Source organism: Teleopsis dalmanni, chromosome 2, assembly GCF_002237135.1.
Source record: "Teleopsis dalmanni isolate 2A chromosome 2, ASM223713v2, whole genome shotgun sequence".
Lineage (NCBI taxonomy): Eukaryota > Metazoa > Arthropoda > Insecta > Diptera > Diopsidae > Teleopsis > Teleopsis dalmanni.
In genome coordinates this window covers 231,236,287-231,252,458 of record NC_051847.1, presented here as the reverse complement: position 1 = coordinate 231,252,458, position 16,172 = coordinate 231,236,287, and the positions used below count along the sequence as shown (strand labels likewise).

General features: G+C 30.8%; 2 protein-coding genes across 3 annotated transcripts; both read left to right on the top strand.

Moving 5' to 3' along the window:
* The first annotated feature begins 91 nt into the window (after positions 1–91).
* LOC119681119 (prolyl 4-hydroxylase subunit alpha-1) lies at positions 92–16,163 on the top strand. 2 transcript variants are annotated; one of them, XM_038094208.1, is made up of 10 exons: positions 92–938; positions 9,411–9,630; positions 13,987–14,138; positions 14,210–14,366; positions 14,473–14,660; positions 14,867–15,036; positions 15,108–15,590; positions 15,710–15,775; positions 15,852–16,017; positions 16,077–16,163. In XM_038094208.1, the coding sequence occupies exons 2-10, from the start codon at positions 9,431–9,433 to the stop codon at positions 16,160–16,162; spliced, it is 1,668 nt and encodes a 555-aa protein (XP_037950136.1). In that variant the 5' UTR covers positions 92–938; positions 9,411–9,430; the 3' UTR covers position 16,163. The 2 variants fall into 2 exon arrangements, with proteins under 2 accessions (XP_037950136.1, XP_037950137.1); XM_038094209.1 differs by lacking the exon at positions 92–938 and adding an exon at positions 1,874–1,892.
* Positions 10,324–12,962, top strand: LOC119681117. Its single transcript, XM_038094205.1, has 2 exons — positions 10,324–12,345; positions 12,406–12,962. The coding sequence occupies exons 1-2, from the start codon at positions 10,894–10,896 to the stop codon at positions 12,739–12,741; spliced, it is 1,788 nt and encodes a 595-aa protein (XP_037950133.1). The 5' UTR covers positions 10,324–10,893; the 3' UTR covers positions 12,742–12,962.
* Positions 16,164–16,172: the final 9 nt, after the last annotated feature.

Here is a 16,172-nt window from a genome sequence, read left to right as displayed (position 1 = left end):
TTTATTTAAAATTTATTAATCAAAATCTTATTATACAAATTTATGTATTGTTAAAAGCGTAAATTTTGTAGTTTATTTATACAATACTTAACATATAATGGATATGTACTTTTTATCTCTATATTTTAAACGTATCGTTTCTGTTAAAGACCGTATATTTTTGAAGCTACCAAAACTACGATTTTTTATATACAATACCTTCTACTACCGTGAATTTTATTTACACTGCTTGTGGAATGTAGAGAAAGATAATTAAAAAACTTGGTACTCTTTAAATCCACAAAAAAGCATACGCATAGACGTACACAGCATTGAATGAAGGGTTCAAATGGAATGGCGTAGAAAGCTAACCTGTGTTTGAAATTACTTAGTTTTGAATACGAAAATGAAATAAACACTTTGGACAGCCCTGGACTAAATGATTTATATAAAATTATATACCAGTTTAAAATTGTTCTACATTGTAAGAAAGTAGCAGAGTCGTGCAAATGTCACTGTACCTGCGCCACTGTACGAAATGTGGAATAATTTGTAGTGCGCAGAGTAGCTACGTTCCACAAAATATAAATAAAGATTCAGTCTCATTCTGTAGTTCTCAATGTGTGGACACAGTGTAAATGAGTGTTATAGTACTGACGAACATATTTGTTAATAGAAGCATATTAAAGTAAAGGATTTAAATTGTTTAATAAGTGTTATGATCTTGTGTAATTTGTGATATACTTTTATAATGATAAAACAAGTAAAGTCATATGTCCCCGTCATTTAAGAACGAAGATTCAGATAATAATACAGCGTGTGGTTATTGATAAGATGCAATAAGAGTGAGAACTGAGAGACACAGTGTGAAAAGATAAAACAGGAACTCGTACATATTAAAAAAAGCAATAATTGCCTCCATCAGTTTGTTTACGAATAGAATCAAGAGAGAGCCATAGGTGAGATATTTCTGATATGAAAGTGAAAGAGTTTTTTTTGTTCTTTTGTGTATTTTTAAAGCGGTTCATGTCAATTAAAAAAATTATTTTAAGTTCTTTTGTTTATTCGATAATTTAATATAAAAATGTTTTAACTCTTTCTATAAGTTCTTATTTAGGACTGCGATTTTATTAAATTAAAAGCGAAGCCGGTTGAATTAACAAATTCAGCAGATAGTAATTTTTGACCTTTCCAAATATCGTTTTTGTATGTGATATGTTGTCGGTTTTAAATTTATTACTATGTACTTTATGGGTCTGAAATTCATTTATCTCATATATATTAAAAATAAATTTGTGTCATCGTTATATTAGCTTAATATGCGCAAACTCAACATAAAATGTACGGACGTACAATCGTTCTAACATTCAAACACATGAGCTGAATGAATTTGTTAATTTCGTTCTGACTGATCAGTAGCGTTCGCAAACGTTCTGTTAAAAAACTCTCAGCTAGTGCGATAACAGTATCTTTGATGTTTTTGACCATTGGCGATAGAGCAGTGAAGGGACGTTTGAAAGTAGTAGTCATATTGCTAAGTGCATTTCTGTTACTTGAGAAGATTAAAAAATTCCATAAGACAAAATATGTCACGTACACACTTTTAAAATAGACAAAATTTTTAGAGAGTTCTTTAATGTTGATAACATTCAAGTTCTATTCAAAGCAATACTTAGAAAATAATGTGAGGAAGTATAAACACGAAAAATATTTAGATTAAAGTTTAAAATAATTATTGCCCACTCAAACACATTTATGCTCTAATGTTTATCTTCTGATCGTTGAAATGAAATAATAATATTTTATCATCTGTATTTGCATTCATTACTGGTTGAAAACGATTAGTGAGTAGTGTGAAGAATTGAATCGAATACTTCAGCTCAAATATTGGATTAAACTGTAGCGTATGTAGCGTATGTAGCGTTTTAACTATGTACAAATACGATTTTTACCTTATTGATATTAGTGCAATATTAACAATACTTTTGAAAGTGACTTAAATGTGATAATTATTACGAACGAACGATAGATTTGCTGAGGAAACTGTAAATGAAAAACAATCGATTATATATTGAACTATATCTGCAGATCACGTGCTGGTATATCAATCGGTGGCATTGAGATACGTATTGACAACCTCATAGTACTCAGAAAATTCAGAAGAAACTTGGATGCTTTGTAGATATGAATCCCTTAGTGTATTAAGTGAAATAATTATTGTTTTGTTTCATCCGTTTTCTTATTAAAACCACCTGTTGTATTTTATATAAATGGTAGAAATTTAATCAAAAAATCATATTTTTTTATGTATTGTTTAAAAATTTTTATTGTTTCAAAAATTTAATGTGTGGATACATACATATTTGCAATTTATAGAACAAACACTATTGGTATCTTGATTTTTAAAAACTGCACATGAAAATTTTAATTACCCAAATAAGAGAGAAGCAAAAAATGATCGAATAACCAGTTGAACTAGTTCCTAATACCTAAAACGAATTAGGTATTATTTAATCACAAAAGTATTGATTTATAACATCTAAAAGTTTAATGCCCGCTATTTGTCTTAAGTTTTAAATATCGGGAACGGCTTCGTGTAAACAAAAAATTCTAAATCGAAAAACTTAATAAAGTTACAAAAAATTAATTTATTTGCAATTAAATCGATAAAACCTTCACATTAAATGTCGTAGTGGCTTATTAATAAAGTGCTATGAAAAACGTGAAGTTGAAATATCGATAAGGTCAGGCGAAGATTTAAACGTGCTCACGATTAAGCTGACATTTTCCTACAATTGTAGAAGTTGGGAACGAATTCGTGTTTCTTGTATTTTAGTAGAGTTTTGTAAAAGTTTTTGCAAAATTGTTTAGATATTTTAATTATATGTTAATTAGTTAAGGAGATATTCATGTATATTGTTGTGAAATATTCAATTACTTACTCATCAATTGTTAATAACTTATCAACTGCACATCAAAAAATAAGGATTACACTTGGATTTATTTATTTTTTGATACTTTATTTATTCATAATAGGAAATATTAATATGTAGTTCTTAATTCTATCTTTATCCGGAATGACATGGTATCAAAGAAAATTACTTCATTAGTTACTTAGTTTATTTAGGGATGTAAAAATCTAATCTGGCAATTATAATCTCAATATATATTATAATTAATAATACCTGTATATATCTATAATTTTTTTTTAAATACGCATCTGCTGTATATCCATTCAATGCATAATGACTCTTTAACTATTTATTGCCTTTGGTGTCGCCTGTGGAAACATGCAAAGTTTAAATTTAATTCTATTTGTTTTGTAATATTTAAATTATTTCTAAATGTTTGATACTGTGATTACAAACTTTGATATGGGATATCATTATGTACCTATGTGAGTCTATAAAGCCGAAATCCGTTGCATTGACATTAAATTCTACAAGTAAACCAACAGTAGACAATATTGACTAGGTATCTTATCGTGTCATACTCTTTATGCAATGTTTGTGAAAGTTATATTGGTTGCCAGACATTTCTAACGCAGAAAAGGTGATAATGACAATAACAGAAATGCACATGTTACAATACAATTCTGTTATGATTGTCCAAGTTTTATTATAAAGTAATGGAATGCGTAGAAGAATAATGGCGCTGATGTAAGTCAATCTAACACGTCAGTCTGAAAAACTTAATAAAGCCAACATTATTAAATGTGTAATTTATATAGCGACTCAGAGCAATATTGCATTTTTATGGGTCTATTATTAACAATTTCTACTTAAGCTAAATAAAAAAATAAACTAGAATAAAATGCAACTAATAAGATTTGTTTAACATTTCTTAGGAGTGGATAAATTTGTAATTAAGCTGAATTTAAAGAACTGAGCAAGTGTTACAATATATGTATACCTGTTGTACAATTGTCTACAAAACTTATTATGCTTTATTATTAATAAGTCTCTTAAATCTTAAATCTAAGATCTTAAACTTATGTTAAGAAAAAAAATTTTACGTGTACCTTTTTTGGGAACGGACCTTAAATATTTGTTAGAATGGCATTTGTTTCAAATAATGGTTAAATTTACTGACATAATTTTTTAATATCGCCGTTAAAAATAGTGAAAGGTTTATTAAAAAATTTTTTGGAAATAACAGTAAAATGCAACGAGGCAGATAAATTTCAACATGCAGCAATAAATAATTTATTCGTACAAATTAATTTCAAACTTTGTTTACATTTTATACTTTGTTTATATTATTTACTTATGAAATATTTATTTTAGAGAGTATTTTTTTTATATTTATGCATTTATTAAAAAGATGAATTGCAAGTAATGGATTAGGATTTAGATATTAACAAATTTTTTTTATTACCATAAATATAATAATTTTATTGCTTTTTGATACTTGAGCTAAATGATCTATTAGAATGAACTAAATTATTATTTATGACTTAAAAGTCTCCGAAGACATGATAAGAGTACCATAAGCCCAGTAATGTGGAGCAAATTGTTGTATATAATATCCCTATAATAAATTGTAATAAAACTAAATTAATGTAGACAGTTTTTAAATTTAATTAATTTCATTACAAATTAATTAAATAAAATTTTATTAAATACATGTTATATATAATGTTTTAGTTAATTAGTTCATTCTAATAGCTCATTTAGCGCAAGTACCAAATAATACATATATAAAATTAATAAATATAAAATATGTAAAAACTTAAAACAATTAACAACACACCCTTATTTGCAGTTGTCGCTATCGCCAATATACTAATTGATCAAAAAAGAACGAGAAGTTAAAAAAAACGCAAAATTTTAATTTTTAATAATTTTCTTTATTATCGCCTTCAAAGTACTCTCTCTTGCGGCAATACATGCAAGCTAACGCTTGATCCAATTTTCCATACAAGTTTTATAGGCCGCCGAAGGTATGGTCTTTAGATCACGCAGCGAATTCTCTTTTATGGCCTCTATGGTCTCAAAACGTGTCTGTGATCCTCGTAATGGCAATGGTTATTTGAGTCGTGGGAAGAGAAAAACGTCACACGGAGAGTACGGTGCTTGGTTGATGATATTGGTGGAGGTTTTGGTCAAAAAACTGCGACACAACCAACGCTGTGTGAGCCGGTGCGTTATCGTGGTGTGAAATCCATGAGTTTCCCTTCCATAAATCTAGCCTTTTCCTGCGAATGGCCTCACGCAAACGACACATAATGGCCAAATAATACTCCTTATTGACCGTTTGACTGTCCGGAAGGAGTTCATAGTGCACCATACCACGAATATCGAAGAAAACAGTCAGCATAACCTTTGTTTTTAGACCGACTTTTCGGTTTCGGCTCACCTTCGAAGCACCATTCGGTCGATTGTTGTTTGGTGGGCATTCATATCAAATGAAAAAAAAAATTTTTCGACTTCTTTGTATAGACGCCAAACAAAAACTAATCTTACGATATGCGTTAAACTTTGACAGAATATGTATAATAGTGTTGCCAGCGTGAAAATAAAAAAATTTGTCGATTGGATAAGCGCTGGAATTAAAAAAAAGAACGAATTCGTTATTTTTTGATCACAAGGTAACTAATATCCATGATTAAGAATGTTAAATTAAACGGACAAATGCATTATTAATTGAAAAATTGTGCATTTGCTATGTACAAAAGTCAATGATGCAGCTTAATCCCCACAAAAATGCTTTGAACATTTCATATTTCTGTACAATGCGTTAAATAAAATATAAGGACTAATCAGTCTGTCTTGCAAACTCATTGCAAGATACACAAAACGTACAGATTTCGCGACCATGCAATGGACAGCAATAAAATTCATGCGAAAAGGTTATCGAAATCTTGCTATACCTAAACCTATGTATATATGCTTGCAACGAAACAAAAAAGGATAAAAAACAGCAGTTACTGTTTAGTGGATGTGGTATGCTGCAAAAACAGCTGTTCCATTTTGATGTTGCGATTCTGCAACAGAAGTGTTTTCGTACTTTTGCAATTTTAGCATAGTATTCTTTCATTTCCTGCGTCTTGCAATAAATTTGCAAGACAGGGTGAAAATCCCTATAGTAACGCTAGGGAGTCCTGACCACTACCAACTCCCGTTATATTCATACGTACTCTTTCACATTCAACAATATGTATATGCCTTTAGCATCCTTTAGAAGGGACATCCACATTTGTTCTAGCTTAAAAAATTTTTTGATTTTTTTTAGTTCTTTTTTAATTTTTTGTTTTTACAATTTTTGTTGTTATTTTTTTAATTTTTTTAAAATCTTTTATTTTTTTAAATTTATTTTATATATGTATTTTGTAATAGTTTTGTTTATATAAAATTTTTATGTACGAGTATACTTTTGAATTGTTTTCAATAGTTTCCAAACCTTAATTTTCGATACATTTAGAAGTATTAATACGATTTTTACGATTTGCATATGATTTTAGTCTTTGTAAACGTCGACGTTTTTTTTCAGTACCGTTTACGTTAATTGAGACGTTGTATTCAATGACTTATGATCTAAAAGGGTCTACTGGCCTTAAATTAGCCTCTTAGCTAAGATCAGCTGTTGAATTGAAATGAATCTAAAATTTAAAAAATGATATAAAATTCTGATGATGAATACATTATAGTCATTACTGTTTTAACCATAAAAGTGCACAAAAAATACGAAGTAAAACTTTTGAGATATGTGACTCTTAATAGAATAAAAACATATAAGTATGATATTTAATCAACGTTTATACCATTCAGTTATTGCAACATACAAACACACTCAATCTGTGAATATGGTTAAGCTTAATAATTAAGCACAGTAAATTTGGATGCTCTATAGCTGCTTCATAATTACATTTAATTAATAATGAAATATGCTTTTCGCCGCTCGCCTTCTGATGTTATCGTCATGGAATAAATGAACTATACGAGTATATAAGGGAATACATTGTTCCTTTTATTGAACTCCATATAAAACTAGAGAGTTTTTACTTGTAATTGGATGTGTGGTTTTTGAACTCTGTTTAGCTTGCAAAGTAACAAATATATGTATCAAATATAATCTCAGTATCTCTATAATATTTATAAAATATAAATATAAATATTTTTTATTAATTTATTTAATATAAAAATTAATGGTAAACTTCGTTTTGGCTCATTATAGCAAAAAAAAAATAAAAATAAAAGTAAATTTAGATATTAATAGATTATGAAATCAATCATTTTCAAATTTAGTTATTTAGCTAAATATGTCAGTTAAATGTCAGTTAAAACAATTATTAAATGAAATTTTAATAATTGTCATACTATTTTGTTTTCCTGCAAGAAAGGTCCTTCCGTACTAAAATTAATAGCACTCTTTCGTCCGCCCGATCAATTGTAGCAGGTGTACCTCAAGGGTCGCCTTTGTCTCCCACATTGTTTAATGTATACACGGCAGACATCCCCACCTTAAGTCCCACATCAATGGCGCTTTACGCAGACGACACATGCTTGATCTACTCGGATCGGGATGCCTTAAATGTAAGCAACACGTTACAGGGAAATATAGACCTTATGGTGGAATACTTCCAAAAATGGAAGATTAAAATTAATAATGACAAAACCAAGGCTATATTTATAACTCGAAAAAGAAGACAGCATCCTCCAAGAGTGAGCGTTTGCGACACGGAGATACGGTGGGAGGATAACATAAAATATCTGGGGGTCACTTTTGACAAACGGTTCAATTGGCTTAAACATTTGAAATACAAACGGAATAGTTGCTCTAAGATTCTACATTTATTAAAGCCGCTATTTAATAATTATCACTTCAACTTTAAAAACAGAAAGTTACTTTATACGCAAGTAATTAGACCTGCACTTCTGTACGGATGTGTTACATATAGCAAAGCCTCAAATACCACCTTAAAGCAATTACAGATAGCTCAAAACCTGGCCTTAAGAAAACTGTTTAAGATTCCATGGTACATTAGATCTACGGACATACATAGAGATCTTAGGATTGACTCAGTGAAAAAATATATCAGAGACAGAGCTTTAAAATTATTCACTAAAGTTGATACGCTACTTAACCCCGCCATAACAATCCTCAAGTCCACTTCTGGACTCTCAGGAAGATATGCTGATTTAAGGTCCGTCATCAACTAAAAGACAAATAAATGATATGATTTTTTAGCCTAGTTAAAGCCTAGTGTGGGGTAGTGATTAACCCCCCAGTCATTATAGAGTAAAAGTGCGTAATAGCACTAACTCAAGAAGAAGAAGAAGAAGAAGAAGACTATTTTGTTTCGAAATTTGCATTTCGCAATTCGCAATCTATATGGTTATATAATTTTATGAGATGCGATTACTTTACAAAATAAACATACTACTAACAGAATTTCAAATTAATTTATCTCGAATTTATCTCAAACACTTTACCCGAAACAAATTTCGTTCTTAGAACTTAAACTGGTTGCTTTATGACGTATTAGGTGAGGCAATAAACTGTTCACTAATTTATTAAATTAATTCACAAACTTTATATCACATTACTCGGGTCTAATTAGTTTAATTGAAAGAGAAACAGATGAATTGTACTATGAAATTATTAATAAAAAACCGAAGAATTGAAAATATCTAATAATAATAAAAGCATTGGCAAAAAAGTATTTACATTGACTTAAATATTGTAATTATCAATCTATTATGGTTTGGAGTTGATAATTTTAGTTTAAGCATTAATTTTTTTATTTATTTGGACTTAAATAATTTTTTTTGTAAATGAATTTAAATCGATAACTGATAACATTTTTGTATTCCTCTCATTAAACAGCCTTAGATGGATCTTTTTATGATCTAAATTAAATCCAGTTTAATTGTATATCATTTGAATTTGATTTCATTGGAAACGCGTTTGTTTTAAAAATCATTATTGATCAATCTACGAAATTTTATTGTGAGGCTTAAAACTTGTTTCTAATTTTATAGAATTGGTATTTATACTCTTCACCCTTTAAGAATCGGAACCATAAATACACTGTGGTTCAGTTGTTATTTGTTAATTTTCATTTTTCAGTTAACTCAATTATTATATACATATATCGAAAACACACGTATATGTATATGTATATATATATGTATACATATATATATATATATATTTATATATATTCAAATTATCTAAATAATATGAAAAGTCTTAAAATCAGGCATTAAATTTGTTTGTTAACATGTATCTAGATTTTTTGAGTTAGAATTTAGATAATATGAATTTTAAATCAAATATAAGACTTTGATTATTTGTACTATAATATTATAATTTTGTACTTCAGTCTATATTGTAATTTGAAATGAATTACAATACGTGCATATTTAATCTTATTCAAGTATTTAAATACTACATATATTTAAAATAGAACTTTTGTTTGTTTGCAGGTTTGGTGAGATTTGTAGAAATGAAGGTGTATCTTAAAATCAAACGAATTCTGCTATGCGTAGGGCTCATGCTTTGTGTCTTTGATATTAAGTCAATCAATATGGAAGTGTACACAGCTCTGGCAGATATGGAGGAGTTACTTGAGACTGAAACTGTATTAATAAGTAATTTGGAAGGATTTATTAAAGTCCAGCAGCAAAAATTGGATTACCTGCAAAAGTGAGTTATGAACGCATTTTGTTTGTTAGAATATTTCTTTCCGATTAGTGAAGTTAACATTTTGGATGACTACCTCAACACACTCAAATAATATTTATATACTCATATTGCATTATACTCATGAGTATAATGCATCGTTACTATATATGTACATACATATAGGTCCTATAGTTTACTTATAAAATGTAGACATAAAGCACAAACTTAAACTGCTGACAGCTGTTTCACTGTCAATTATCCTTGCAATTCTGTGTGTTCACTCGTGCCTTTTGCTTTTAGTTTTGTTGGGCCGCTGCTAGTTTTATTGGCTTAAGCTTGCGGATTTTGTAGTTATGATACATGTTGTAATTTAAACGGGAAAAAAGTTTTATTAGGAAAAAGCATATACATATTGTGATCAATATAAACACATTAATTAAATTTTGAATATTTTTGATTAATATATTCTGATAGGAAAAAATGTTTCATATAATATATTGTGCAGCCTCTGAATCCCGCTGAACTAGAAATTTTAATTTCCAAAAATGACAAAATGACAAAGTTTCAAACTCGTTAAGGGTATGAAAATGTAACGGACAAAAACTTCTTTACCCTCTTATAAAAACAAAAAGCCGGCTGCGTTTGATTGCAAACATTACTTTAAATGTTGTATTCATACATATGCAAGGTACACACGTCACACATAGAGAGCAAATTACATGTTCCAGATACATATATGAATGCTTGTAGATATTTGGAATGATAAAACGAAAATAGTTTTTAATGTATACAACGAGCAAATGCAGGATGTAGTAGTTCAACCCTCGAAAGTCGCAAAGACGATTAAAGACGTTGTGGCAACAGCAGATGTTTTCACAACGGAACGGAACGCGCCAAACAACGAACAATGAAGTCATACGTGCACGTGTGTTTATGTGCAGCAGTTGTCAATTGTGCTAGAACTGACTTACCAGTATACGATTTATATGGCACTAAAGGAGATTATATATGTAGTGTTATGTGTTGATTAAGAGGGGGAGAAGTCCACACTCGACTGCGTTCACCAAAGTTAGTGGCAGTTGCTTGTAGTAAAAGACTTGGCATGCGCAGTTGCGAGGAAGAAGTTGTCGGAAGCGCAGTACTCGCGGAAATTAGGTAGAAATTGTATGAAGACAATCATTAAATGTATATAATTTGTTAAAAATCATCAAGTTATGAATTATTAAAGTAAGATAACTGCGTCAGTAATAAAAAATTGCAAGCGAAGTGATAATTCAGTGCAAAATGTTCAAACATAGCTATTCAAATGCAGCATTTTGTCAGAACAGTGAATTTTATTCGACAAATAGCTCAAAACCCAATAACGCTGAGGAAGTATGTAATAGTAGTTTGAATTTGAATGAAAATGTACCTACAAATGTTAGCTGCAATTCACGGGATGGACCTTTACGAATTCAACGAAGTATGTCTACGCGTTCATTTGTTTCTAAACCGACACTAGCACGAAAACCGTCGGTTATTCGAAATTTACCCAGAAAACAAATTTTAAATCAACAACAAAATGTAAAAAATCACTATAAGCTTGGCAATTATTGTTCAGAAAATAATATAACCGAGGGAAATCATACGCAATACTCAAGTTCATGTTCAGGAAGATATGCTTTAGTGCCCGTTGAAGAGCTAGTAAATACCAAAAATAAGCAATACACGATTATTCCAGGTATAACACCATATGTGGCTTCAAAACGTTATGCAAAATCTCAAGAAAATTTGGATCGCATAACTTTATGTGAGAGATTGCAAAACAGTGATGAACCAAATTTTCTTCATGGAGATTCTACCGATCAATTTTGTAGTTTGCCAGCCGTGTCTTCAAGTAGAATAATAATTAATCAGACTCCTAAAATAAAACATGCCTTTTCTAGTGATTTTAATAGTACCTCATTTTTACTGGTGGATAAGAACAGTAATCAAAAATATGAAATGGTCCCAACTGCAGAAGATGAAGAAATTGTTGACGATAATCAAGAAATAATACAAATGCACAATGGTCGTGCTCACCGCTATGCCGTCATACCAACTGAAGATGACAATGAGAACTTGGAAACTGAGGAAGAGGAAACGTGTCTAAGCTCTGCAGAACTAAATCGCTCACAAATTTATTTAGGATTAAATTATGAGACAGAACAAATGATGTCTTTACGTACCTCAACGCCACAAAAGGATGTATCAATATCTAAAAATGCTTCTTATCCAAGTACCCCCTTAAAAAATCCTGCGGCCACTAAAATGCTTCATGAATTGTTATCAACACCACGGAAAACACCAACTCAACAGTCTGCACATCAACAGTCTGCACATCGTATCAATTCTGGCATCAATCATTTACAACGTTTAGAGCATCGTACTCAGTACCATATTCAACAACAAATTGATTACGCACCACCAGGAGAACGCAAAAAGGAACTTTTACCGCAACGTTTACACTATGAAACTGTAAAAACTCCAACAACAATTGTGCAACCTGATCGTACAATGGCTGTAATAACACCACGTGTAGCAGAATCTAAAGTTTATGCACAGGTGGACGATTGTAGCAGTATACATGCGAAGTCGTTGAATAACTCCTATCCGCAAAAAGTTGCCAATGCTACCATTACGTTGGCAATAGTTTCTTTGATGTTAGTTGTGGGTAGCACTATGAACTCTGGCCTTATTATTTATATGATTGCACATGTAAGCCGTCTTAAATTCTCTTCTTAAATCTTCTTAAACACTAACAATAATATTTCTTAGTTTGGAAAATCATTTTATTTGCAATTTAGTTTGATGGCTGCTTTTTGTGGAGTAGGTCTTGGTTTTCTAGGCTTTCGGTCACGTCATTGTGAGTGGCTGCCAAATCGCAGTTACACTTCAGGTTATATATTGGTTACTATGTTTTGTTTACTTAAATGTTGCGGTCTTCTGGTTATACTTGTGCTGGATCCGTATCCTGGTTTACCTCTGCATGATGTAACAACTGGAGTGATATTGGGACTATCCACATTCACAATATTTTTCATAGGTTTGGGAGTGATTGGATCGCTGTGGTGCTACAGACCGCCACCTGATAATAGAGTTAATATTATTTAATTATTAATTTAATTATTTAATAATGAACAAATTTATTAAACTTGTAAAATAATGCAGTAAATAAGTTTTTATTTAGTACTGGATCAGCTAAGTACCAAATATTTGTGGTTATATTTCATATAAAGAAGACGAGGTTCTTATTGTTTTACAGACGTCATTGTAGTATTTTAGCGTTAAATATGTAGTGTTTGAACTAAGTTCGTTTTAAGATTACTTAAAATATTTTCAAAGTAAACGGAAATTATATATATAGAAAAATAAAAAAATAAAAATTATAGAATTGATGAAAAATATTGTACATATGTTAATTATTATATTTTTAATAAACTTTTATGATTGGTGTCTCATTTTGTTGTTGTTGTGATTGTCATAAGTTTTTTTTTGAGGGGAAAAAGGAGGAGGAGTGACAAGTAACTGTTTGGCACTTGGCTATACCCTGATCTCAATTGAGCTAGGGAAGTTTTTGCTAGGAGAGCTTTACTGAAAATGGCTTTAATGAAAATTTGGGTGTACATCTGTGTGACATGTAAGGAGGTATTTGCTCTTTTACAATAAGCATTTTCGATTCCGCATAAAGGTGGTCAACATGCGATATACATTGGCCGCCGGTTGCAATCCGTAATGCCGTGATTTTACAAGATAAGATGATACTTGAGCTATAATAGCCGCAATAGGGCGTCCTATAGCTTTGTATGTGCTCAAACTCTGGCTTTATTAGTTTTGTTTTATTATAGAAATATCATTCAAAATTATTAGATGTTAATGTAGAAAAAAATTGTTTTGTATTAATATGTTGAGGCTAGTTGAATCAGTGGACTTGAGTACTTTTACTCTCTCTACCCCTCTCTACGCCTTGACTGGATTATTGTTTATCACTTCATCAGATTAAGCAATAATTGACCTCAGATCTGCATACCTTCCCGAAAAGCCTGTTATAAATTTGGAGATTCGTTAACGCGGTGTTGATAAGCCTGTCAGTTTTCGTAAATAATTTGAGAGCTCTATCTTTTATGTGTTTTTTCATTGGATCAATCTTGAGGTTCGCTGAGGATGTCATTCATCCTAATATACCATGGTACCTTGAAAAGTCTTTTCAGAGCCTGGCTTTGTGAAATTTCTAGCTGGCGATGAGTAGTAAATAAGTTTTTTTTCATTTTTGGATTAATTCTTTTTATCAAATTTATGATTATAAGTTTCCTTTCTGTGTGTGTGCAAGACTTATATTAATTCATTTTATTTATATAGCAAATTAAAAGAATACCAAAGAGAACACTCTGATGCGACTGTGGATAGGAGCAGTTATATATCCAATCCTATTAACGCTTATTTGCTAACAAAACGATTAACAACAGACTGGAGACAAGTTGAAAATTTAATGACTCATGATGTAGGTATTGGTAAGTAATCTATCATTCTTTTTGCTCAAAAAAGCAAGTATTTAGTTTATTTATCTAAATTTTATTATTAGATTTCCTCAACAATATCACAAATTATAGAAGTATACTCAAATTTCCTTCCGATGAGGATTTAAATGGTGCCGCAGTTGCTTTGATGCGATTACAAGACACATACCAACTGGATACGTCCAGTGTTGCACGAGGTGAACTTAACGGAATACAATACAGGTTAATAAATTTTTTAAATAAATAAAAAAAATGTTATGTAGATTTTGTTTTTTTTGTTTTAATTTTATTTTTTTACAATTAAAATTTTTTGCATACTGTTGTTTAGTACTGAAATGTCATCAGACGATTGCTTCGAGCTTGGGCGGCAATCATATGTCAACCAAGATTATTATCATACTGTGCTTTGGATGAATGAGGCAATGACACGATTATTGGATGAACCACGTAATCAAACGCAGGCTTTTACACGGGCTGATATACTTGAATATTTAGCCTTTTCGACATATAAACAGGGTGAGTGTAAAATATTTATCCAAAACTTTGCGCAATCTCCAAATGGAATTGCAACATTGAAAATTTGAAGTTGTAGTTTATTATTTTAGAAGCATATTTTTTGGCTTCCTATTAATAGTTATATATTGTACAAAGCACACAGTTCGACAATGTTTGTAAATGGCTTATCTATTGTTCTTTTTAATACAAATTATAAATTTTTATAGGAAATGTGGAGAGTGCACTTACAATGACCAATGAACTTCTGCATCTGATTCCGAATCATGATCGAGCTACGGGAAATAAAGTGTTTTATGAAAAAGAAATAGCTAAATTTAAAGCTGAGAAGCGCGTGAAGGGAGACGATGGATCGGATGATACGCCTTTATCTGACTTGGTGAGCACGTCATTGTTTTATTGCAGTGTGCTTTAGAATATGGATTTACATTTTTTTACCGCCTAATATAGCCGATACAAAAGACGGATCCTACAGTTTTTGATTATTCTGAGCGCAAAGCTTATGAAATGCTTTGTCGTGGAGAACTAAAACAATCTCCTTCTGATCTACGTCCTTTGCGTTGTCGATATGTGACAAATAATGTTCCATTTCTTAAAATTGGTCCACTGAAATTAGAGGAAGCCTTTCTAGCACCATATATTGTTATTTATCATGACGCTATATTCGATAATGAAATTGAATTAGTGAAGAAAATGGCTCGACCTCGCTTTAGACGTGCCACTGTGCAAAATTCGATCACTGGTGAATTAGAAACTGCTAACTACCGTATAAGTAAATCATCGTGGTTGAAAACTGATGAAGATCCAGTTATTGCTAAAATAGTTCAACGTACTGCGGACATGACTGGATTAGATATGGAGACAGCTGAAGAACTACAAGTAGTTAACTATGGTATTGGAGGTCATTATGAGCCACATTTTGACTTTGCAAGGGTAAGATGTTATTTTTTTTTTTAATTTCGTAGCTTACAACAATTTTGCTTGAATATATCAATTATATATAACTATATGAATTAAATTTTTTTGACTTACTTATTTTTATATTTACAAAGCGCGAGGAAGTACGTGCTTTTGAGGGTTTGAATGCCGGTAATCGTATAGCTACAGTTCTATTTTATGTGAGTGTTATATGCGCCGTACAAAATAATTGAAATTTATTAATTTAACATTGTTTATTACGAATATACTTTATAGATGAGTGATGTTGAACAAGGTGGTGCAACTGTATTTACTACAATTCGCATTGCATTATGGCCGAAAAAAGGCTCCGCTGCATTTTGGTATAATTTACACAAGTCAGGTGAAGGTGATTTTAGAACTCGGCATGCCGCATGTCCTGTCTTGACTGGTTCAAAATGGGGTACGATACTGGGTTGATATTTTGTGATCTTACTATTATTTATTGTTTGTCATTTGTAGTTTCCAACAAATGGATTCACGAGAAAAATCAAGAGTTTAGACGCTCCTGTGCACTCGAACCAGATCATGGTGAATTTGCAATTTAAAGAAAGAAAT